General features: G+C 32.1%; 3 protein-coding genes, 1 non-coding gene and 2 pseudogenes across 4 annotated transcripts; 5 read left to right on the forward strand and 1 right to left on the reverse strand.

The window, feature by feature from the left end:
* The first annotated feature begins 584 nt into the window (after positions 1–584).
* LOC120122864 lies at positions 585–2,649 on the forward strand (annotated as a pseudogene).
* Positions 2,650–3,244: 595 nt separating this feature from the next.
* LOC120123117 lies at positions 3,245–3,344 on the forward strand. Its single transcript, XR_005516158.1, has one exon. It is a non-coding gene; the product is annotated as a small nucleolar RNA snoR1 (small nucleolar RNA).
* A 1,498-nt stretch (positions 3,345–4,842) lies between these two features.
* On the forward strand, positions 4,843–6,710 carry LOC120122866 (proteasome assembly chaperone 3). The gene is made up of 7 exons (XM_039141908.1): positions 4,843–4,969; positions 5,504–5,551; positions 5,695–5,741; positions 5,911–5,977; positions 6,058–6,101; positions 6,274–6,331; positions 6,453–6,710. The coding sequence occupies exons 1-7, from the start codon at positions 4,910–4,912 to the stop codon at positions 6,501–6,503; spliced, it is 375 nt and encodes a 124-aa protein (XP_038997839.1). The 5' UTR covers positions 4,843–4,909; the 3' UTR covers positions 6,504–6,710.
* Positions 6,711–7,335: 625 nt separating this feature from the next.
* On the reverse strand, positions 7,336–14,271 carry LOC120122867 (annotated as a pseudogene).
* A 5,629-nt stretch (positions 14,272–19,900) lies between these two features.
* LOC120123050 (acetyl-coenzyme A synthetase, chloroplastic/glyoxysomal-like) lies at positions 19,901–21,167 on the forward strand. Its single transcript, XM_039142059.1, has 4 exons — positions 19,901–20,075; positions 20,187–20,342; positions 20,428–20,550; positions 21,093–21,167. The coding sequence occupies exons 1-4, from the start codon at positions 19,938–19,940 to the stop codon at positions 21,165–21,167; spliced, it is 492 nt and encodes a 163-aa protein (XP_038997990.1). The 5' UTR covers positions 19,901–19,937.
* A 1,882-nt stretch (positions 21,168–23,049) lies between these two features.
* Positions 23,050–25,118, forward strand: LOC120122987 (RNA exonuclease 4-like). Its single transcript, XM_039142008.1, has 7 exons — positions 23,050–23,108; positions 23,217–23,368; positions 23,464–23,594; positions 23,690–23,910; positions 24,124–24,333; positions 24,597–24,677; positions 24,793–25,118. The coding sequence occupies exons 1-7, from the start codon at positions 23,086–23,088 to the stop codon at positions 25,028–25,030; spliced, it is 1,056 nt and encodes a 351-aa protein (XP_038997939.1). The 5' UTR covers positions 23,050–23,085; the 3' UTR covers positions 25,031–25,118.
* Positions 25,119–25,497: the final 379 nt, after the last annotated feature.

Consider the following 25,497-nt stretch of genomic DNA (forward strand, 5'->3'; position numbering starts at 1 on the left):
TTGAAGTAAGATAAGAATAAAATATACTAAATTAAAATAAAGTTAGTCCTCCAATCGAATGGTGACATGTGATACAAGTGACACGTGGTATCATCTGATTGGAGGATTAAATATATTTTAATTTATTAAAAATATGACTAAATTGAGAGAATATGTAAATAACAGACAAAATGTGTGGTTATACTAAACTATTTAACTTTAGTTAACTCGTGATGACTAAATAAAAACAAAAGTGACCATATATTATGTTTTTTGAAATTAGTAAAAAAAGTGAACGCAACACAAACATAAGTGATCAATCATGTAGTTTATTCTTTATTTTTAGGATAAACTACTCCAATAGTCACTGATGTTTGGGTAAGTTTTCGTTTTCACCACTAATGTTTTAAAAGTTACAAATCGGTCACTAACGTTATCGTTTGTGACAAATTGATCACTCGCTGTTAACAGCCATTAAGAGACGTCACGAAAAACACACGTCGTTAACTGTTTACCTGGATGGTTTGACTGCCACACGTGGACTGAACTGATTTCCAGCTCAAACTTCATTTCCTCTTTCTTAAACGATAAGGACGATCCCATAATCATCTCTTTGATGGCATTTCGTTAAAGTTTAAATACGAAGTTTGATTCTTTGTGTTTGATCCACAATGCCCGAGGTTGAAGACAATCGAAGTTACAACACGACTGGTGAGTCGTCGAATATCTCATCGACGAACACCCTTTCTGGGAAATACGAGATCGGGAAGTTGCTGGGATGCGGGGCGTTTGCGAAGGTCTACCACGCTCGGGACGTGAGGACGGGGCAGAACGTGGCGATCAAGGCCGTGAGCAGGCAGAAGGTTCTGAAAGGCGGGTTCGTGTAGCAGTTTAAGAGGGAGATTGCTATCATGGCGAGCTGTTCACGTGGATAGCGAAAGGGCGTTTCAGTGAAGATCTCAGCCGTCGGTATTTCCAGCAGCTGATTTCTACCGTAAGATATTGTCACTCGAGGGGAGTGTTCCACCGCGATTTGAAACCGGAGAATCTCCTCCTCGACGATAACTACAATCTGAAAATAACAGATTTCAGACTCAGTGCGGTGAAGGAACATATACGACCCGACGGCCTCCTCCATACTTTATGTGGGACACCGGCTTACGTGGCGCCGGAGATTTGACGTGATATTTGACGTGATGCTATCTGCCAGATAACAAGCTTCTTCTTCATTTGTTTCTTTTCTGGTATATCTATGGCATGTTCCCGTCCGTGTACTTCCTAGTTAACTTGATATCACGATGTTGTAGATTTTGCTGAGAGGAAGTCATTCTGAAGAACTGAAAAAGATTAAGTGTGTTGTTCAGTATACTGTTGTCATGGCGCATCATTTAATCCTTGAAACTTCCTTCCTTATGGATCAGAAGGCAATGTTCTCTACAATTCCTTTATGTGGAATAGCAGACGTGTTGCCAACAGATCAGAAATCTCATACCTTAAATATTAGTAATATAAGTGTTCCTTGTCTTGATGACTTTACAGCTGAAATTGGTTCAAATGAAGTTGACATTCCCATCTCTAATGGATACCATGAAGAAGGTTACCATGTAAATGATGATCAAATCGTGAAGTCAATATTAGACTATAGTTCTGCTTTATCTTTGGAGCCATATAATCCAGCCATTTTCTCTGGTTTGTCATCTATTTACGCCTCTCTGAAGAAAGTAATTTGGGAACAATTTTCTTCTTGCATCCACTGCTCCTTATCAGTCGTTGTCTACATATTTTGGGTTAAATGAGGAGAAACCAAAGCTTACAGCAGCAGTTCCGACGATGAAAAGTTTAGAGGTCTCAGAGCAATTTGATGTGGAATCTAATGTGGTCATGATGAAGTGAAATCCCTTAATGACGGACAACCTCAATCTGATGGGTACAACGGCGCCAAAGTCGACGTGTGGTCATGTGGCATCATTTTGTATGTCATGCACGCCGGTTATTTACCGTTCAACGATCCCAATCTGATGGTGATGATGTACCACCGGATCTATAAAGGCGAATTCCGATTCCCGAAATGAACGTATCCCGAACTCCAGCGATTCATATGCCGGCTTCTCGATCCGAATCCAGATACGAGGATCACCGTTGATGAAATCATCAACGACCCTTGGTTCAAGAAAGGTTACAAAGAAATCAAATCTCATGACGATGATTTCAAATTCAAAGAAGAAACCCAGAGCAAGAAATTCTTAAACGCCTTCGACATAATCTCATTCTCGTTGGATTTCGACCTCTCTGGTTTGTTCGACGAGGTCGAGCCTCCGGTGCAGAGAGAGAAGTTTATATCGGAGGAGAGACCGGAGAAAATCATAGAGATAATCGAGGAAGAGGTCGGTAGAACATACAACCTGAAAGTGAAGAAGAAAATAGAGAATGCGATAAGGTTGGAAGCGTAAAATGGTAATTATCTCCTCGTCGTCGATATCCACCAGTTGTCGGAACAACTAGTCATAGTGGAGGTGTGCCGCCGCGATTTTAACGCCGGCACAAGTGATGAAATTTGGAAATACAAGTTATGGCCAAAACTTTCCGATTTGGTATATAAAAGGTAACCAAGACAGCAAATTCTGGGTAATTTAATAGATGATGATTTTGTGTGTAAAGTCATTGCCGTGAAAATCAAGACAAAGGAGGGGCGGGTACATGTGGCGGTCAAACCATCCAGGTAAACAATTAACGGTTCACGTGTGTTTTTCGTGTCTTCTTTTAACGGTTGTTAACGACGAGTGATTAATTTGTCACAAACGATAACATTGGTGATTGATTTGTAACCTTTAAAATATTGGTGGTGAAAACGAAAATTTACCCAAACATCAGTGATCATTGACGTAGTTTACCCATTTTTATAATACATTGCTACATATAAATTATAAAACAAACTAAAATTCTACAAAAAAAAATAATAAGAAGGGTAATTTTATCATTTTACATTACCGAAATTAAATTCATCTGATATGTCTGCGGACCAAACAGAATATGAAATTGGATTCTAATTCAATTTCCTACTAACCAAACATGTTTCAGATTCAGATTTCAATTCTTTCACAGATTCTAATTCTTTCATAAACATTCCAGCGAACCAAACGTCACCTAAATCTCGAAAGCCATCTTTAGCTACATTGGTGTGTCTTTCTATCGTTCTTTCTGTGATTCGTCGTGTTAAGTGTTTTTTTTTTCCTCCATAAATTAGAAAAAAAAATGAAGGGAAGAGGGCGAAGATGGATAGTGCTTTATAATTTCTGACACCTCTTGTATGAGAAAAGCTTTTTCCAAAGCATTTTCTTTGAGCAGAGATGGCAACAGTATGAGCCCTTCCCATTGTATTATCAGTGTTTTTATGGGGTTTGGGGAAGGAAATGTTTTTCATTTTTTTCTTCTCAAAAATAGTATTTCAATGCAATAATATTGTTGCGTTTTTAATTTATTATTATTTTGACACCTACAACATAAGCGTTTATTTCTCTTTCTTTAATAAAATATTTTTGTATTTTTTGTCAACTATATATTTCAATGCCATTTGTGGGATTGTAAATTAATTTGTAAAATGGTTGTCTAATTATTGTGGGATTGTAAATTATCTTAACCATTATAAAATTATAATTATAATTTTATTATTAATTAAAAATTAAAATTAAAAAACATTTTCATCTTTTAAAAATTTATTAAAAATATTATTGTAATTATAATTGTAATTTTAAATCTATAATTATCGTTGTTTAATCATGTTTTATCTAAATATTTTATTTTTAAATATCAATTTAATAATGTATTAAAATAAGGAGTAACTTTTATGATTCGAAAGTTAGGGTTTTGCTCTGATTAATTGAGACCGACCCGTACATTTAGTTTTAGTGGGTGGGTCTCCTAATAAGGATATTTTGCATACATAATAAGGACTTAAACTCGAGACATATTTATCAAATACAATTTGAGATAAATGATTAAAATTTATGTTTAGTATACAATGCAACTAATAATATTATACTTGAGCATAAAAAATATTATACTAAATGGTCACATGTATCGTTGTTATCAAAATGCAATAGATCACTTGTTAATTGGTTAGATTACTTACGAGCACGTTTTTTAAATTTTCTATAAGAATAATTCGTCTTGATAATGTTGATGAATTTACGTTTCAAGCTTTCAATGATTTTTGCATGTCCATGGAATAATCATGGAACATCCTATAATTTATGCTCATACACAAATTATTTATCAAACATTTTCAATAAATTATAAGACCATTGAGTTAAAACTTTCAAATTTTCTTTGGAGACAATATTACATGCATTATCACTATTTCTCATTAAATCAAAAGATATATAAATATATATCAATATTTACATATAATATAACATTAGAGATTTTGGATGATAATATAAATCATGAATCAATGTTAGTTAGACAATATCCATAAAAAAATGATTGGTCAAAATGAAAAGAAAATATTGTGAGATAAAGTGTATTTGGTTATAAAAAAATTCTCACGATAACCTAATATCGGTTATATAAATATATATTTTTGTTGCAGTAGATTCAACGAATTTTAAATTTTTTAACTAATCTAATAATAAAAATATAGATTTATTTTTCACCTAAATTAATGTTGTCAGAACTTATATATATGGCACACTTGACAATTTTTGTTAGTACACCAATTAAAATAAAATTTCTCAAGATATAATGACCAAATAAAATATATAAAGCTAGGTGGTCAAAATAGACCAAACCCAAAGTTTGATGACCACACTTTGTACTTTACCCTTCCTTTTTTCACACAAAAAGGGCAAGACAGAGAGAAGACAATGGGGGATACACTTGTACTGAAAAAAAAGTTGTTCTCAAATTCACAGTTTCTAAACGGGAAGAAGTAATGGGTGGCTTAGAACAGCGTTTTCCCGTTCCCTTCAAGAATTTATCAGTGGAAATCAAGGTAAAGGAAAGTGTTCTTTCTTATTTTCATCTCTTAAATTTTGTTTTTTCTCAGAATCATATTAGCTTTTTCCTGGGTTTTGATGTTTTTACCTTAATAGCATGAATTAGAAAGGAAGTTTAAGATTTTTTATCACTGCATTTTTTTAATCTTAAACCAAAGATGAATCATACGGTTGACAGTAATTTGATTTGTTGGATTGTATTCCTTTTGCTGTTTCCATGAATATTGCAGAAATTGGGATATGCGAGTACAGATACGATCTTAGAAAAGCTTTAAAATTTACTAATGGGTTTACAATGTGAAATATATTACTTAGTTAAACTCTTCAGAGGAGAATAATATAGTGGCTAAAAATAAATTAGGGTTTAGGTTTACTAATGGGTATCTTCGAAGATGAGTTTTCGTATTGGGAAGCGGATTTTGTTGGTTTGAGTTTGGTTTCTCAATTCATTAATATTCTATTTGGTTAAAGATTGCTTTGGAAATGTTATGTAATTAGACATTCTCAATTCCATACCTTATGCTTGGCAGGGGAACAACACGGATCTAGTCATTTGCCGTTACGATGATCATTTTCTTGTGAGTACAAGTCTTTCCACTTCTTTTTTACAATCAAGTTTCAGTTTTTGTTAGTGCATTTGTGTATATGTGTGATCTCAAGGGTGGGATGGTGATCCCTCCTCTTTCAGCAATAACTTGTAACATGCTTAATGACTTCTCAGGTCATGGCTACCCAAATCGGAACTATGGGAACAATACTGCATGCAAGGTTTGTGGTGTATTTTTCTTTGAGTCAATTATTCGATTTTCTTTTCTTTCAAAATTAAAGATAAAGATTTATTTTTATTACCAAGTGTTTCTTTGAGTTGTTTAGATTATTATGATGATGACTGTAATCCAAAATGCATCTGACATATATGTGTATTGCTGGTTGCCAGAAAAGAGGAAGGGGTTACGGTCGAGCCAACTTTCAATGTGTCTGTAATATTTGGCAAACGTGATGAGGTAAGCCAGATTTTTCCCGTTGTATGTTAGCTTGGTTGTTCATACCTGTCCTGAATCTTGAATGAATTCACGATTTGCAGCCAATGCTACTGGCGATTGCCCGTCAGCTCATCGAAATCATAAGGTATTTTTATTTTCAACTCGATAGACTTTTCACATGTCGTAAAACGAAGATATCTTTATATTAGAATTCTACCATTAATTTTCCAGTTGAATTTAATACCATAAACTTGCAAATGTACCTGGCAGTTTGAACTAAGGTACTCATTGTTTTATATCTTGGTTCGTATTTGCAGTTCGTCTGGGTCATCTATGCCTTTAGTTCTTTCTCTCGGTCTCAAAGACCATAGCATGGTACCATCCTATAACACGTGTTTGTGATTAACTTTTGCTTAACTTTTGCTTCATATGTTTTATGAATGCTTATCATGTTCGAAAAAGTAGTGAAATTCCTATGATATCTGATGTTATGCAGGAGACACTGAAGGGCATTGTTTCAGCTGTGGTTGAGAACCGTCTCTGGTAATGCATTTATGCTAGTGTTTAACAGTTTTTTGTGTCAGGGTGTTTGATTGTATTCTATCTTCACGATCAACCTAAACCAGGTATCATATAGCGCAGGTCGGTTTCGAATCACGTTATATATATTTCAATTCAATACCTTAAAAGAGGAAATGAACCTGATGTAATTTTGTTATTGGAGTGGTCATAAACCCTGAATTTCTCTCAGTTACTGCTCAGCTGTACATATTTTGCTTGCAAATCAAGGCATCGCAAAAATGCTTCTAAACCCCAACTAAAATATTTGAATTTGACTTGTTTGATTGGTTGAGCTATTCAAATTCGATCTTAACTCGACAATGATCAAATTAAAATTTTCTTTAGAAACCTCGAGTAACTAAAGATTCATTTTTTTTAATTCAAAAAAAGTTCTTTAAATGTTTTTTCTAGGTTTAAAGTAAAATATTTTTTATTTAATAATATTTTAAATATAATAAGAATTTTCAGCGTGTAAACTGAAGTCAAATCAGAACTATTTATAATTATCTAAATTCAATAAAAATTGGTAATCAAGGAAAGGTTCTAATGGTAAAGGATGATATTTATTTTACAAGAAACATAGATATTATTACGAGACCACAAACCAACGATAAAATTTTTATATATATTTGTTCTTTTTAAAGGTTTTGAGTTTGAACAGTTCCGTTTGCATTCTTAAAAGATTAAGAAAATTTGAACATATACTACTTTGTAGTATCTTTGTAATCACCTTGACTGTTACAAACAAGAATTATATTTGCTCAATTGTGTATCTTGTTCAAAGAACGGAGAATGAAATGAACAGCTGAGAAAGAGATTGTAATTATATTACAATATACTGTCAATAAATACAAGTACCGTGAGATTCAAGCAATGGGATCTCAGTTTGCAAATCCAGCTTAAAACTCTGCCATGGCCGTAGATATGTACCTTAGCAATTACGTCAAAAACAAAACCACTCCTGTGCGCCGACACCTTTTGAAACCTTACAAATCCTAGCACTGAAGACAAATAATCCGGAAGCTTGAATATATAGAAAGTCATCACCCCAAACTTAATTGTCTTGCCTTCACTCTTTGTTGTCTGATGATGCATTTAATTGTTTCTCTAACTGCAAGGTGATTTACAGGAAGTAAAATGAACTCCGTTTCCAGTAGGAAGAGAAAAAACGGAAAATCTATTGCAACCGAAACAAGAAGCGCATGTTAATGCACAAACCAGAATGTTTTTCGATTTCTGTTGCTGCAATTCCTCGAAAATGTTCAAAATACTGAAACAGAAATACAGTCAGTAAAATGAGCATGAAGAAACAAAATCAGCATTGTCTTAGCTTTCACTTTGTACCTCTGTTGCAGCTGAAGCACCTGAGATTGCAGCTCTTTCTCCCTTGCAGAGGGTTGTGGTATCTGCACATACAATTAATATATAATTTAATCACTCTTTCAGAAAAATAAAATCCTAAATAAGCTCTTCCTATCGAATAAGAGATGAACAGCCGTTTAAAGTTTAATTTTTTTCTTCAAAATTAAATGTGTTAAATTGCTCACCTTTACAGTAAAGGTTAAGGGACAAATTTGCTCTTCAGCTTATATTACAGGAACCCACTAAGTAGTTTAATCAATAATCAGGTAATTTACACCACGGGACATTTAACATTAAGAAAAGCACATACGGTTCAGTAGCGTATAAGCTTAACTGTGTATAAGCAAGAGAAGTTAAATTTATCATCATAATATCTTTCATGATTAAGCGGAGCAGAAAATGCAGACGATCAAAATATAGTAGCATTACCAGATGTTTGCTCCAAATACATGATCAGTCTGATGATTTCCTCCTGAAGGAAAAACCAGGACCAAAATAAACATATTTAATACAAGCAATCTCTATTTGAACGAATTGAGATAGACACACAAAAAGAAACATACTCTTTGAATGGTGTTCTGTTGCAAAATACTTTGTAGAGATGGGAGAACTAAACTAGTCGTCTTGTTTAGAGATGTTGAATGGGTTAAACCTCCAGTAGCAGGGTTAAAACTGCAGCTTGTTCATCCCTGTATGGAAAAATAATGGGAATGCTTATAGAGCCATTGCCTCAAAGATAGATTGCTAAGTTCCATCTTTAATATTCATCTTCAATGAAAACTACAATGTAAAATTAGATAACTTTCATTCATCAAAACAAGCACAGGTAATGCAAATTATACAAGTCGAACAATACTAGAAAACGGAAGTCTGCACGCGAATTATTTAGAACATTGCCCTTTAGCAAAATCATTATATATGATATTGAAGTATAATGGTTGATGGCATTAGGTGTATTAATGCAGCATATTGCATAATGCCTAACAAATCGGAGACCATCTAGATACATATCGTTGCTGATAAGTTTTAGTGCAGTAGATCATTATTGACAGATTGATACTGACAATATTAATCTATTCCAAACTGTGCTGCTGATTTCAAGAAAAGATTTTGTTTGTACAAAGTTGCATGTTATTGCACAACAGCAGAATATTGTGGCCAATAAGCTGTGCATAGTTTCATAATGTTGCAGATGTACCTTAGGACTGAGATCAGCTGAAGTCACCTTAAAGCGTCCCCGTCGAACAACTGGTCCCTCCAATGCATCCTCTGGTGCATGAGAAGAGGCAAAGAAATCAAATTAAGTTCATTACACTGCAACTAAGTGGTGTTGCTTCTAAGTAAAACGGAAGAAAATAAAACCGCGAAATACCAGATGGGGTCTTATTTGTTTCTCTCCTCTGGCAATACAACAATGGACCACTGTGGCTGTGTTCAGATTGAAATTTAGGCTGTGGGAAATCCCTTCAGAACATTTTTGATAAACCAGATTTAATACAGATGACATAAAAATCTTCCCGGTCAAGTAAATGGAAAATACAATGCAACAGTTTTCTTTTTAACTACGGAATAGTAGAATCAATGAACCAAGTGAAGAAGTCCATGTGTCCAACATCATACATCTAGGGTTCCTCTAGAGGAAAAAATAAATACATATAAAACACCAATGGAAAAGAGAAAAATACAACCATAGAATTCATAAATTCATCATATCTGGAGCTTTATAATGGAAATAAAGATCTTCCTATGTGATAATTCAAAGATTTTAAGCATTTTATCATGTTTGGTGAAATTTTTGAGCCTAGGGATAACTTAGAACAAAGCTTACCTATCCCCATTTCCCGTAACTTCTTTGGGAGAAAAGTTATCCGGTATTAGTGAACCGCTCCAGAATTTTTTATGCTCTGGAAAGACCTGATGTGGTAAAGAGCTACTTTGCTGGGAGTTCTCTCCCTCAAATCTTCCAGCATCTTGGTTCATGGCTCTTGATGAGCTGGTAATGAACGGCTCACTTTCCAATTGGGTAACACCTTTATGATTTGGACTATTTACACCCCATCATCTTCAACAATGTCAAAACAGCCTCTGCACCAATTATAAAATATTTGCATAAATAAAGGACAAACTAAGTTACTGAAATCAATTTTAGTCAACCATTTTTTCAAGCAAAAAGTAATTCGACTAATATATATCATTTTTTTCTTAAAATATATGCAGAAGATAATACCAAAAAAATCAATTGAGAATTGATCGATTAAGATTGTGATGTAGTACTACTTTAGGTTTGAAAAATTACAATCTAAAATCCCTTTGGATGTGAAAATGATATTCAACATAAAAGTTATTAAAATGAATTGTTTGCAATAACCAAATCATGCAAGCATAAAAATGTCGTACTTGAGTGCTTGAAGAGGTTTAACAGGAAATGAAGCAAGTGAACTCTTCAAATCATGATCACTAATCCCTTCCTGAAACAAGTAAAAGGAGAGTTAATCTTAAAGTGCAAGCTTAATCACAGCATCGAGGATTGAAGCACCGCCAATTTAATCATACAGAAACCATTTTTAAGTTACCTCCTGGCTAGTGGCAGAAATGGAATTACAAGCTGTTTCTGAGGATATCCTGTCTGCTGATAATATGACTACATCATGCTCATCCCTTTGCTTCCTGCTCCCCTCTTGATCTTCTGCATTTGGAATATCATCATAGTCTTGAATCTGCATGTGAAACAGATGTATATCATGATGATATTAAGATCATGGAGTAGTTCTCGAACTACCTCCAGATAAATAGAAAAGGAAAAAAAAAAGACATGAGGAAGTTAAGCTACTTACAAGTGCAGCCTGACTTTTCAAGTCCTTTAAGTTGAAATTCCAGGCACTGATTCCTCTTATGTACTATTGCTGGAAGGTGAAAGGAATTCATATTCAAATTAATCCTTCAATAAATTATAGGCATTCATTAGTAGAAGTAAAACAAGGTGCAACAGTTCCCTTATTCTTTAAGACCTGAGATGAATATGGAACGGAAAGAAATTGGATTGGATCACGCAGAATATAAAGCCCTCAAATACTAGTAGGTGCATAAAGAAAAGAATCCAGAACTATTGGTTATCTTTTTGTTGACAAATTGTAAAAAAATTGCCTCATTACTCACCTGTGATAATTGCTCCCTGTCCTCGTAGAGTCCCTTGTTCTGTACAAGAAGATCAGCTTCTTTTGTCTGAACATAAAGACCAGATAAGAATTCCAATCAATTCCCCACCTTACACAGAGGTCACAAAGTTAAAGAAAAGGGGTAAGCAAGAGACCTTAAGCAACCTAAAACGTTCTTCTAATAGAGCAAGGTCATCGAGAATGGTACGAGCTAATATAACCGTAGGAGCGTGCGTTTTATTTGAAGTTGGATGTTTCTTTGGATCCTTCGCCAGGCGGGTAGCTACCATCTCTTTGAAAGACTAGAAAAGTACATAACACTATGAGAATGTTACTATCAGACACTAACGAAGTGATACTAGTCAGTAAGACACAATTGAATAGCAAAAACCTTTGAGAACCTCTTGTCCCTTTCATAGTCCAGACCAGGAGGATTGTTTTGCAAAGTCATTAACAAAACCTGCAGCAAAAAAAGGGATCAAGGTATAAGCATTAGAAAACTAAGAGATTTACTTTCATTGGCGGATACTTCGAAAATGGGGCATGGCCGTGAGCAAGTTCAAGTGCTGTTATTCCAAAAGATCAGATGTCCGCTCTGTTTACAAGAAAGAAGAGAAGGAAAAAGAATGATTTAAAAGGTATAAAAAGAAAATAAAGAAAGGAAATTGAAATAAAAGGACTACATCAGAAAAACAATCAAATCACTTAAAATCATAACCATGCAATTGTTGCATAACTTCAGGAGCCATCCTGATATAAAAGCAACAATAGGAAGACACAGTGTGGACAGAATTTCCATAATAAAAGCACCAATGAAAGTAAAATCCCAGTAGAAAGGCCAAGGGAAACAAATACCAGCAAGGAGTTCCAACAAAAATATTTCTAGAACGCTGTCTGTCCCCAGTATCAAACATGCATGCTGATACCCCAAAGTCTGCCAACTTGACAGCACCATCAGAGTCAATTAAAATATTCCCGGCCTGCAAGCAGATAAGTATAACAGAGAAGTTCCAAAATGAGAAGAAAGAAGGACAGGGACAAAATAACAGGCAGTACACAGTTGGAATATGTAGCACAACTGGTATCCTACTTGTTAAAAAAAACGAAAAAAAAAACAAGAGAACAATTATTCTCAAACTACAGACTAATAGATGCCATAACAGCTACTATCAGTGTAAGCCTTTGTCTATGGAGAGCAGAAGAAAATTTTCCCACATTCAACATATTTTACTTTAGATTATAAGCATAACCATAGGCATTCATATTAAATATTAGAAATAATAGCTTAAGCTGTATCTTTACTGATGACAGTCAATATCTAATTGGATAGGCCTCTGAAAAAAAACTACTAGCAGAAGTAAACAAGAAAATACATGGAATAAAAATAAATAAAGGGCAATTGGATACCTTCACATCTCTGTGAATGTACCCATGGGCATGCAGATAAACAAGAGCTTTAAGAACTTCACGCAACATGGTCGAAATGACAGGCTCTTTGAAACCTTCTGGATGATTAGATTTCATTATATGCAAGCAGGAACCCCCACCCATGTATGGAATCACAACCCAAGGGTTATAGCCAGCAGTAAATGAGCAATGTGCCCGCAATACATTTGGGTGATCAATCAAGCTCAAGGTCTGCACCTCTCTGCGAATGCCATCCTGCATGACTTGTGAACAGAAAGCATTCAGTATTTCAAATCATGTTTTAGATTGACTTCTGATGCGGTGGCATTGTTAGGACTCATAAGATATGCGTACAAGTAAGCACAAGTGCATTACTGCCAATAAACAAATGATGAAATGTGATACTTACCAAATCATTGTTACACTTCTCCAAATCAAGAACATTGATAGCAACAATTTCATCAAGTGGAATGCATAAAGCCCTGTACACAGTGGCACTAACACCGTCTCCAACTTCTTCATATATCTTGTAGTCTTTTGCATTGACTGGATACCATTTCTCTGAAGGATGCTCCATGGTTTCTTTTTACATCATACCCTTACCACCCTCTTTACTTCTAGATGTTCCGATTAACAAAACAAAAGTTTAACTAAGGATTGGACCGTCAATCTGATGTGAGGCTTCTTCCAGTTTGGTAGCATTTTCTCTTCTTTAACGCACAGGCTCAGCAGTATTCAAGTACATTGACTTCATCAAGTTAATGGCCTTACCTGTAGTTTTTGTTGAATGGAAAAAGTGTTTAAACCCAAAATCCTAATTGATAACAGGGGAAAAGAAACACATGACAACAAGTATTCTATGATAGAACTATTGGAACAAGCCAATACATTGTCGACTGTAGAATGGAGCACTCAGCACAGCAAGCTGTTCGAAGAGTGATTTACCCCAGGTAGCAAATACAAACCTACAGGCTGGAACATGTTAACTGATAAATACAGTCCAAAAACATGGTGTAAACTAATCAAGTAGAAATCCCAGAAGAAAATGGTGTTAATTATTTTATTTTAAAGGTAAAATGGTGTTAATTCTTAGTTACAAAAACACAAGACATAGTAAAAAGCAGAAGAAAACTTTTAACTTTCCGACAGAAATCAAAACCATCAGATGCTAACTCTTAGATACTCTAGACCAAAAGGTTCCAATCAAAAAACTCTACTTTACCATCAATTTTCATAAACAAAAACAAAAATTAAATAAAAGAGACCAATGCATTTCTTTCAAATTTCAGCTTTTATAAAGCAATTCCAAATTTCCCATATCAACAAAGGCAACTTTTTTATACAATTCCAGCTTTAAAAAAACTAGCCTAAATTACAATTCTCTACCTAACCATCAAAGTAACTTAGCATTCATAGAATCACTTCAAAGTTTCAACACTTCCTCTAGAATTCCAACCTCTCAATCTAAAAAGAATTAATTAATAGTAAAAGAAGGAAAAACTGAAATTGTACATAGGTTTGAAACAAACCTAGTGTTTCAGCGGATTCAAATCAAATCCGTGTCTGAAAACCTGATTTGCATTGAATCCCAACCCCACCAACTCCTTCATACTAAGTCGCTTATGCACAAATTTCGGGTTTTTTTTTTGTTCGCTTCTATGAAGACGACTCAAACGATAATCATTTGGCAACAATAATATAGGTCGAAAAAATTACAATAAAAAAAATAATAAGAAACTGTAGAGTTTCGGATCCTTGGATCGAATCTTCCACTTTTCACAGTTTGCAATAAAATAAATAATTAGTACTTCAATTTTCTTTGCCTCTTGATTTTTCATTTTAATTTACGCTTTGATTTAGCGGAGTTTATAAATGAGGGATTAAGGAAATATATTGGTTGTAATGCAACGTGAAGAGAGAAGAAGCTCAAGTCATGCAAATCGGTGTGAGACCCGACCCGGCCCGACCCAGTTAAAATTATCGTAATTTTATATTTTGCTTGATTAAAAACAAGTATTTAAATTATGACCTTTTTTCTTCTAGATATTTAATATTTCATGTAAAAGTAAGTGTACATAGATTTCATTTCGTAATTAAAGAAAATATTGTTCTTTTTAAATTTTTGAGTTCGAACAATTATATTTGTATGATTTATGTATGCTATCGATAATTAAGAAAGGTTCTGAATATATATTATTTTATAATTACTTTAAATTATTCAAAAAAAAAAGAAAAAGAATAAACGTAAAAATTTCATTTCAAAAACCTTAAGGAAATGTTCTTCTCCTTAAATAATTTAAATTTGAACAAATCTATTTATAATTATACGTGAATTTATATAAATTTGATACCGAACACAATCACTTTCATATATTACCATTGAGATTTGCACGGTGCATGAACCTTTTCACATAAACATATTCCTACTGCGAACTAACAGCCAACATTCCCCTCAGTTTTTAAAATTATTATATATTCTTTTTTTTTCTTAATAATTTATTTTTATCTCTTTAAAATTTTATAAATTCAATTTTCTCTAAAATTTTAAAAAAATCATCCATAACATAAAATTTTACGTCTTTTTATTCTAATAATTAATCTTCACTCCTTTCTAACTTGTGCGTTATCATAAGGTTATTATTGAAAAACAACGACACCCCTTGCAAAACTCTTTGCAAATTCACATTATAATAGAACTAAAATAAACACCTCTCTTTAATGAAAATATCCATAGCATGTTTGTCGTTGACATTCACATGAATGTCAAATAAAAAAAATAACAAGCGTTGTATTCTATATCAGAGATAAAGATCAGATTAGATTATCTAATTTAATCTTATTTAATCTAAAATTATCTTGTATAAATCTTATTTTGTGTAAACCTTTTCTTATCTTTGTATAATTAAGCTTTCTTATAATCCCACATATATATTCATCACTTGTAAATATTATATTCATCAAATATATAAATCTTTTACATGGTGATCAAAGCTAAGTAGAATTTCTCTACTTGGTTATTTTTCTCATCTTCCTCTTTCCTTCAAACCATATATCCTTTCATGGCCCCGTCTTCCACCACTAATAATCTTGTGCATCTCATTGCACCGGCCAATTTTCAATTAAATTTACGTTCGTTACTTTTTTTGTTTGGCGTTAATAAGTGGAGGCCACCCTCATAAAATTCTGGGCTAATAATTTGTATTGATGGATCGTAGCTCTCTGTTTAAGTTTAAGTTTATTGATGTTACTCTCAATTTTTTTCTATAATGTTTAAATAGATTAGATTGTTTAACAAAATATAATACTAAATATTAAAAATGAGTATAAAAATTAAATATCAAAATAAGAAAACAAACATAGTTTATGAGTTAAATTCAACACTAATCATTTCAATAATTTATATGATGGTAAAACGTCAATTTGCATATGTTTAATAGAATTCTACCTGCATGAATCCTAGTGATTTCAATGGTCAAATAAATTGTTGTTATTTCTTAAGGTTTTTAGTTCGAACACCAGAAATACAAAAAATATGAACATTTAATTTTAAATAATTAAAAATTTATCTTTAAATAAATATTACCTTCAATATTATAAAAAGAAAACAGAAAAACAGAATTCTACGTTACTGAAATAATACAAAGGAAGAAAAGGGCACGTTTGATATTTTTATTCTAAAAATAATTGTATCTATCACAAGGCTGAATTTTGGATTCCTCAAAACGACAAGTCGTTGAAAAAAAGTTTAAATCTCTTCAACGTGACATTGACGTGTTCGAATGACGGGATGGTTTAAGTTGATAAATTTATTTTTTCGATCTATTATTTTATATTCTTTTCGTCTCATTATTATTGTTTATTATTAATTAAGTACATAATTTTAGTAAGTTAATTTAATCACATGCCCAACAGTATAAAATGATAGAAATGATAAAATTATTTTTAAAAAATGGTTGATAGGTTTAATAAACTTGTTTTGTTGGAATAATATGATAAAAAATCAATATTTTTAAAATCGGATTGGACCTTAAACCGACGAAGATACTGATTCACTGGTTTAACCGGGTTAAACCGCGGTTGAACAAATTTATATAAAATAATATTTTTTTAAAATTTTACATAATATTCAAAGTAATATTAATATATATATATATATATATATATATATATATATATATATAACACTCTTTTTAAGTTCACAATATTAAAAGGTATAAAAATATCACAAGTCATAACATATAAGTTAAATACCATAATATAAAGTGAAACAAAATGATTCAAATCGACTACAACATAATATTTAATGTCAATACCTAATGAAATTCATCAACAACTAAATAAAAAAAAGTACATAATTGATACAAGTATCAATCATCATAATATTCATTAAAATTGATTCCCTCAAATTCCAAAATATTAGGAAAAACTTCTTCATTAGTTAAACTACCACCGCCATCACCACTTTGAACTTAAAATTTCATAGCATCACTTTGAACTTGAAAGTCCACAACATCACTTTGAACTTGAAAGTCCACAGCATCACTTTGAACTTGAAAGTCCACAGCATCACTTTGAACTTAAAAGTCCACAGCATCACTTTGAACTTGAAAGTCCACAACATCAAAATCTTCATCAACTAGCAATATGATAAATAAATACAAAGTTAAATTTAAATTCTCAAACAATATTTAACAATTAAAAGTAAAAGTGTAAAAGATATTAAATAATAAATATAATTATATAACTAAAATCATAAAATAAATTTAGGGCTGAAAAAAAATCATAACAAACAACGTCGTTTGATTTATTTATTTTTTTAAAAACTGAACTTGCGGTTCACACCGGTTTGGCCGGTTCACACCGGTTTTGTCGGTTCCCAACCGGTTCTTTGTAAAACTGGTTTTGGAGGCTGACTGGACAGGACATGCAACTGGTTTCCGGTTCAACCAATCGAACCGACCGATCCAATCCGATTTTGATAGCATTGTAAAAAATTAAAATATAAATGTTATTATTTATTTATTTTTTAATAACATATTTTAAGCGGGACAATTTAAAATTCACAAAGTACAAAATTATTGGGACAGATGGAGTAATTTTTGTAAGCCTTGATAAACTAAAATCATTATTTATTAACTTAATTTTTAATATTGAATGTGAGCTTTGGAACTAAGATTAAAGTATAATTCTATTCATGGATGGATCAAAGGGTATTAGGGATGCGATCTTACTCTTGAAAATTTTAATTTCTATATAATTTAGATTTTTTTTATATTTTTTATCGATAATATAATTTCGTACTCCTAAAATTTTGTAATTCTACACCTCCTAAATCACTATAAGAAATTTTTACTATTGTGACAAATTTAATTTGTCAAAATTAATTTTGTCACTATTAATAGCTTTTTAGTGACAAAATTAATAATCGTCACATTAGATTAAAAAAAGGTATACAATTATGACAAAAGCTAAAATCTTCATAATAATTTGTCACAATTAGCAAACATGTGTAACAAAATAAATTTTATTACGAATTTTTTTCACAAATGTTTTCCTCCAATTTTTTGGCGCCAAATTAAAGGCATATAATGACAAATTTTGTAACTAAAAGTTTTAGTAACTATGACAAAAAAATTGTCACAACAAATAATGAGATTTAGATTTGTTGTGATAAATTTTGTTTGTGATTATATATTTTAATTATAGTGACAAAATGTATAGTCATATAAATGATTATCTCCAATTTTTTGTACAAAAACAAAATCATACAGTGACATGATTTGTAACTAAAGTTATAATTATTGTTACAAAAAAAAAGTTGTCACAATAAATAATGAGATTCAAGTTTTTAATAAAAAACAGTGTTTGTCGTTATATGTTTTAATTATAGTGACAAAATATATTGTCACAAAGATTTCCTCCATATTTTTGCGCCAAAAAGTCATATATTGACAAATTTTGTAACTATAAGTGTTAATAATTATTACAAAAACATTACCACAAAAAATAATGATATTCACGTTTTTGTGACAAATTATATTTGTAGTTATAAATTTTAGCTATAGTGATAACATATATTGTCATAACTATTTTTCTCCACTTTTTTGTTTTAAAAGTTATATTGACAATTTTTATAATTATAATTTATAGTTATTGTTATAGAAAAAATTATCATATCAAATAATAAAATTTAAGTTTTTTGTAATTAATTATTTATGTACTTATATATTTTAATTATTATAAAATACTATATTATCAAAATCATTTTTCCTATTTTTAGTGTCAAAAATGTTATATAGTGTCAAAAATGTTATATAGTAACAAAATATATTGTCATAAAAAAATTTCTTCATATTTTTTTGCGCCAAAAAAAATCATATAATAACAATTTTTGTAACTATAAGTGTTTATAATTATTACAAAAACCATTGTCACAAAAAATAACGGTATTCATATTTTTGTGATAAATTATACTTGTAATTATAAATTTTAATTATAGTGATAACATATATTGTGATAAATGTTTTTCTCCACTTTTTTTATTTCAAAAAGTTATATTGATAAGTTTTGTAATTATAATTTATAGTTATTGTTATAAAATAATTATCTCATGAGATAATAAAATTCAAGTTTTTTGTAATCAATTATTTTTGTAGTTACATATTTTAGTCATTATGAAAATTATACTATCAGAAACATTTCTGCCTATTTTTTTGTGCCAAAAATGTTATATAGTTATTGTTATAGAAAAAGTATAACAAAAAATATTTTTTAATTAATAAATGATTTTAGTTTTTTATGAAAAAATATGTTTATAGTTATACATTTTGATTATAATGATAAAATATAATTATTACTGTTGAGTCAATTGAAAAGATGAAATAGAGGTACTAAACATAGTAAATTTAGTCAAAATTAAAATTTATGTCAAATTTATCTATTAGTAAACTAGTAATCTTTGAATGAAATAGTTTTTTTAAAATAACTACTAAAAATTATTAAAAAATTAACGAGCTGCTCGTGAACTTATGATTCGAGTTAAACTTTATTCGACTCAACTCATTAAGATCTCGAGTATAATTAACCCGAGTTGAACTTTTACCGAGTTTTGACCGAGTGGATCATCAGCCATAAAACCCAAACAAAAGAGACGAGAATATTAGCCCAATTGACCCATTAAAATGTTGAAAAATAGGGTTACATTTATAAAGTATTTCACTTTTGCTAAACCCTTTTCCATTCCTCTGTCAACAGCCGCTGCAGACTCTCTCTCCAGGGTTTCAAGGTCATTCTTCGTAGTATACTAATGGTGTTTTAAAAAATGTCAGGGTAAATGAAAAATAGGGCTACATTAAAATGCTTCGTAGTATACAAGGGATTTATCCTTTTGTTTTCGGTTATTTTTTCGGTGGATTTATTTTGAACTTCACTAGCATTTGTATCGATGAGTTTGACGAAGTTGTCTTTGTGGGGAGAGATGAGATCAGTATCTGGAGATGTACAAAAAGTCAATAGAGGATCCCGCTGGATTTTGGTCAGACATTGCCTTATGGGAGTTCTATTGGAAGCAAAAATGGGGAGATCATATCTACTCTGAGAATCTCGATGTCAATAAAGGAAATATCAAGATCGAGGTATTTCTCTCTATCCTTGTTCTTTCTTTCTTTCTTTTTTTTTTTGGATTTATTTAGTTTAGCATTAAGGTCAACGCTGATTGGATTACTTTATTTTTGGGGTTTTGCAAGTGGTTCAAAGGCGGGATCACCAATATATGCTACAATTGCTTAGACAGAAACATCGATGTTGGGCTTGGAGACAAAATCGCCCTTCACTGGGAATCCAATGAACCTGGCTTTGATGCCCATTTAACTTACTCCCAGCTACTGCACCGAGTTTGCCAGGTTTCTTCAACTTTATATTAATTCTCCGCATTTTACAACTTCTTCAATTGGAATCACATCTGATTTATTGTCGTCTTCTCTGCAGCTCGCTAACTACCTGAAAAGTATTGGAGTTAAGAAGGGTGATGCTGTTATTGTTTATTTGCATATGTTATTGGAACTCCCGATTACCATGCTCGCCTGTGCTCGCATTGGTGCAGTTCACTCGGTACGCACCCCTTCTTGCACATAAATAAGATGAACAATGTGAAACAATTTACTATACCATAAGAGATTATTTTGTTAATTTGTATTTTTTATTATTGAATAAATTCCCAACTCCTTTTCCTTTTCAAGTTGTATTTACTGGATTTTCTTCAGATTCTCTTGCCCTACGAATAGTGGACTGCAAACCAAAAGTTGTTATTACTTGTAATCTGTTAAAAGAGGCCCTAAGGCCATCCATCTCAAGGACATTGTTGATGCTGCCCTTATTGAATCGGCCAATAATGGATTCCCCATAGGTTGGTTTACATTAAGAAACCAGTATCTGATTTGAAGATGATTTCCTCCATAGTAGTTCATGCATATTCAGAGTTTAGACCGGATCAAACCTTTTTTCTCTACTGAATCTTAGGTCTTTTACATAAGACAATGCTTTGGAGCACTTATCTTTTACCTAAATTTTGGTTTTCATATCAATGAAAATATTGGGCTACAATATCCCCTTCTGCTACTGTTCCTTCTATTATATTCAGAATGTTTTAATAGCTTAGAGTGGTTGCCAATTTTCCTTACATTCCTGATGGAAAGTACCGTATGCTAGCCAAATATAGCTTAACATAACCGATGTAGAGCAACATGTAGAGCATGATTGATGTTAATCAAGTTGGTAAGTATTTGTGACAAATAATATTCTTTCACAATGACAAATAATATTCTTTCACAATAACAAATTGTAACAAATGATTTAGTACTTTTAGTGATAAATAATTTTGTTGAAACAATACAAATTTCTTGTAGTGAATTCTTAATATAAATTCCTAAGTTCATACAATCTAATATAAAATCTTACATCCATTCTTAATTCTATCAGATTTTTAATGATTAAATTGAATTAGATATATTAACGATCAAATATCATATTTTATATAAAATAAGATTCAATGTTTAAATTATGAAAGAAATATCTTAGTGTAGGAGATAAATTTAGAACACCTGGTTAATGAGATAATTAAGTATAATACATATTTTATTGTAAAATTTTGTTTTATACATGAGTATAAAATTTCGAAGGAAGAAGTATAATTTATTTTGTTTTATATTTTAAATCAATATTTTTTGTTATGCAGGATGAAGATATGTTACGTAAAATATATGTTTATATTTATTCTTTTTATACATGTACAACATTTGTTTATTTTTTAAATAAATTTTATTTTTATATTTTTAGTCTTTCTCTTTATTTCCCTTTCATTCAGTCTTACTTTAAAAATTATGATCAACTTCTAACATATCAATGGAAAAAGTTTTCTACAAAATAAACGTCTTCTGAAAATCGTTTCTTATAGAAAGTATTTTTTTACGTGACACAAAAGAATATGAATTTAAGAAATAATCTGAAACGAATATTATTTTAGATATTAGTTTTTTTTTGATATTAGGGTAAAATCGCCCATATGATGTTGTTCATCGACAACCATAAATCCATGGGTGGACCAATGTCCCAAAAGAAGACACGTATTCTCTGACTTTTTTTATTTACAGTGTAGGAGGGTGCTTCATAATGCGCCTTTACAGTCAAAAGTGAGCCTTCGCTGACATTCCCTTGTTTCTTTATGGGTCTCAAGTCAAACCCCTTTCCTTTAATCTTTCGCCGAAAGACAAGGAGTTTAGGCTACCTTGCTAACACTGCCTCTTCCTATGTTATACGATACCAGAAAGAAGGAAAGAAAGTAAACAACTGGGAACCACGAATCTTTGACCAAATCTATGGTCAGTGCTTGCAAGAACCTTGTCAAAGACCAGTAAGAGAATCCCCTTGTCCTAACCAATCGTGTCACATACACTACCAAAATGCTGAAAATACATGTTGTAACATCCCAATCAGAAACGATTTTATGAAGATTCCTTATAGAGATTTAAATTTATATTTGTTAATGACAACTTTTGAGTTGTATTGAGGAATGATTCATCTTTTTAGTTTAAATGAAAAATTATAACTGATAAGTTTACAGTTAATGATAGATTGAAGATAATAAATTATTATTTTTATCTTCGGAAAAGAGATAGAAAAAACCCTTTTTATAGGTCAAGAAGGTTTATATATTAATCTTTAGTGTTTGTAACATATATATGGACATAATGATTACTCGTAGGTTGACAGGTTAAATAAATATGTTGTCAGATCATGTGGGCCTATCACTAATCGTGTCAATATGTTGTAGTAAGCTAGTGATATAGAACTCTAAAGAAGATTTGGAGGAACTATAACAAAATTTGATGTTGTAGTAAGCATGAAATATTCTAGTTGATGAGTGGGGCTTTTGAGCATCTGGATCACTACGAATGTTCTGGTGCATATACAGGACTACAGCTCCAAAATTCCATATCAATCTTTTCTCAAGGAATCATCCTTTAGAGCTCAAGTGGGACACCAACATTTTTCAACCCAATATAAATACCCTCCCCTACTCCCCCTTTCTTCCTCACCTCATTATAAGGTTTCCAAAACCCTAAAATTTTTCAGCCAATTAAACTAGCTATGGAGCATGCTGATAACCTACGGTATACTTCCATCTCCATTCTCCATCATGTAAACCCACACTAATAACGACATTAATAGTGAAAACAACATACCAGATGCAGTTTGAATAATTTACTGTTGTAATGCAGGAATAAATGTGCGGCCTGCTTCAGACAGTTCAACAGAAAGGAGCATCTTGTTGATCATATGAGAACTTCGTATCATTCCGTCCATGAACCCACCTGTGGAGTTTGTAAGAAACATTGCCGATCCTTTGAATCTCTAAGAGAACATCTAATAGGTAAGTAATTCAAGTCATTAATTATTCACACACACTTATATACAGATTCTTGAAACTTGACTCATGAAAACTAAACACTTTGTTCGTAAACATAGGTCCGTTGCCTAAACAAGAATGCAAGAGCTTGTTCAACATCCGAGGCTGCAAATTCTGCCTGGCCATTCTGGATAGCCCTTATGCCCTTAGGGTTCATCAAGATAGATGCCGGCTCCTTGGAGTAAACTATGTATGTATTAGCTCAAGTCAACTATATGTATATGTATATAATGGCGTTTTTGGTATCTTGTAATTCAGTTTTTTTTCTTCTTCTTCTTAATATAGGGGATACAGGCTCATATGGCTAACTTGGGTCTTCGAGATAGCTTGACGATCGACAATGGTTATTCACGAGGACCCCAGGTGGTTGCACTCGCATGCAAAACAGTTGGTGGTGGCAGTGACGGGTCACTGGATCTTTGTGCAAGGGTTTGCATCATTGATGAAAATGAGAATATAATCTTCCATTCTTATGTGAAACCTCCTATTCCAGTTACGAACTATAGGTATGCCACTAGGGTATAAATCTTTATAATTTCAGACATGGAAATTAGGATAAGATCTTCTAAATATATGAAAAAACTTTAAAAAAATTGAACACGTATACATGTGTTCGATACTCTCACCTTAATTCGAGTAATATAGATTCATTGTTTGAATTACTTTCAGGTATGAAACAATTTCGAGTAATATAGATTCATTGTTTGAATTACTTTCAGGTATGAAACAACAGGCATTAGACCTGAACATTTGAGAGACGCAATGCCATTGAGACAAGTTCAAAGAAGGATTCAAGATTTCCTTTGCAATGGAGAACCAATTTGGAAAATTCGATCACCTAAAGGTGGAAAAGCCAGGATTCTCGTAGGTCATGGTCTCGATCATGACCTAGATAAAATGCAACTCGAATATCCACCAATCATGATAAGGTAAAAGTTTATGGATGCTATATATAAACACACATAAAAGTCAACCTGCACTCTTCTTTCCAAGAGCTCAATTTGCAGATTCAGCTTTTCTATCTCTATATTCTCTATGTTTCTTGGGATTTAATTTTTGGCGAAGTATTCAGGTCAAATATATATTCATATCCAATACTAACATCGAAGTCTGATTAACATTTAAGTTATTGCTTTTCTTTGAAAGATATAGCTCAACAATGAAATTAATGTATAAGATTGTTTTCCTACAGGGATACTGCAAAATATCCTCCTTTAATGAAAACAAGCAAACTCAGCAACTCACTAAAGTACTTAACTCAAGCATATCTGGGGTAAATGTTTATGGATCATCTATTTTTCTCCCTATTTGATTCATGTTCGTATCGATTACTAATCAGTCGGTGATTGTTAACGAGATATTGATACATCATCATCTTCTGTGATCAGATATGACATCCAAACTGGCATTCAAGATCCTTATGAGGACTGTGTTGCAACAATGAGGCTTTACCTGAGGATGAGGAGACAAGTTCACATGAGAGAAGATTGTCCACTGGCTTACGATCCTCAAAATCGGAACAACTTCGCATCGTGGAGGCAAAGCGAGCTCGAGAGGATCTCCCCTGAAGAAATGCTAGCGATCTCAAGGTCTGATTACTACTGTTGGTGCTTGGATTCTGCATGAAAACTATGAGAACTGGCAGCATTCTGAAAGAGAATACATGAGAGAGTTTTCAAGTATTTCATCCCCCATAACTTGTACTAGCAATAAGAAGGAAGAATATTTATTATTCCCATAGTGTTAACTTGTACTAGCAAACAATTTCTAGGATTGCATGTATGTGTATGCATGCATGCGCCAGTATAAAATATGCTAATAAAATCATCTAAATAGTAGTATTATATGATAATTCTAGTACCATCTTCCCAAATCCCACATTGTTTGACATCTTCAATCCTTATCATAAACTAGGAAGAAAGCCATTGAAACTTCAAAGGACTAGCTAGGGTTTGTGGAATCACTTTTAAGAATCGTTGTCCACTGGTTCAAATTCCATGATTTCCTCCTTATGACACATGAAAATCTTCCCAAAACAAAAAAATTCAACATATATAAAGAGACTAGCGATGAAATATGAGTCATCAAAATTT

Source organism: Hibiscus syriacus, unplaced genomic scaffold, assembly GCF_006381635.1.
Source record: "Hibiscus syriacus cultivar Baekdansim isolate YM2019G1 unplaced genomic scaffold, ASM638163v2 tig00110388_pilon, whole genome shotgun sequence".
NCBI lineage: Eukaryota > Viridiplantae > Streptophyta > Magnoliopsida > Malvales > Malvaceae > Hibiscus > Hibiscus syriacus.

Bases quoted from the DNA above. Each gene is read 5' to 3' on its own strand.
- LOC120122866 (XM_039141908.1), top strand. From the start codon at position 4,910: ATGGGTGGCTTAGAACAGCGTTTTCCCGTTCCCTTCAAGAATTTATCA. The intron at 4,970-5,503 runs GTAAAGGAAAGT...TATGCTTGGCAG, and splicing joins ATTTATCAGTGGAAATCAAG to GGGAACAACACGGATCTAGT. The intron at 6,102-6,273 runs GTATTTTTATTT...TCGTATTTGCAG, and splicing joins CAGCTCATCGAAATCATAAG to TTCGTCTGGGTCATCTATGC.
- LOC120123050 (XM_039142059.1), top strand. From the start codon at position 19,938: ATGTACAAAAAGTCAATAGAGGATCCCGCTGGATTTTGGTCAGACATT. The intron at 20,076-20,186 runs GTATTTCTCTCT...GGGTTTTGCAAG, and splicing joins AAGGAAATATCAAGATCGAG to TGGTTCAAAGGCGGGATCAC. The intron at 20,551-21,092 runs GTACGCACCCCT...ATGTTTTAATAG, and splicing joins GCATTGGTGCAGTTCACTCG to CTTAGAGTGGTTGCCAATTT.
- LOC120122987 (XM_039142008.1), top strand. From the start codon at position 23,086: ATGGAGCATGCTGATAACCTACG. The intron at 23,369-23,463 runs GTAAGTAATTCA...TCGTAAACATAG, and splicing joins TCTAAGAGAACATCTAATAG to GTCCGTTGCCTAAACAAGAA. The intron at 24,334-24,596 runs GTAAAAGTTTAT...GTTTTCCTACAG, and splicing joins TATCCACCAATCATGATAAG to GGATACTGCAAAATATCCTC.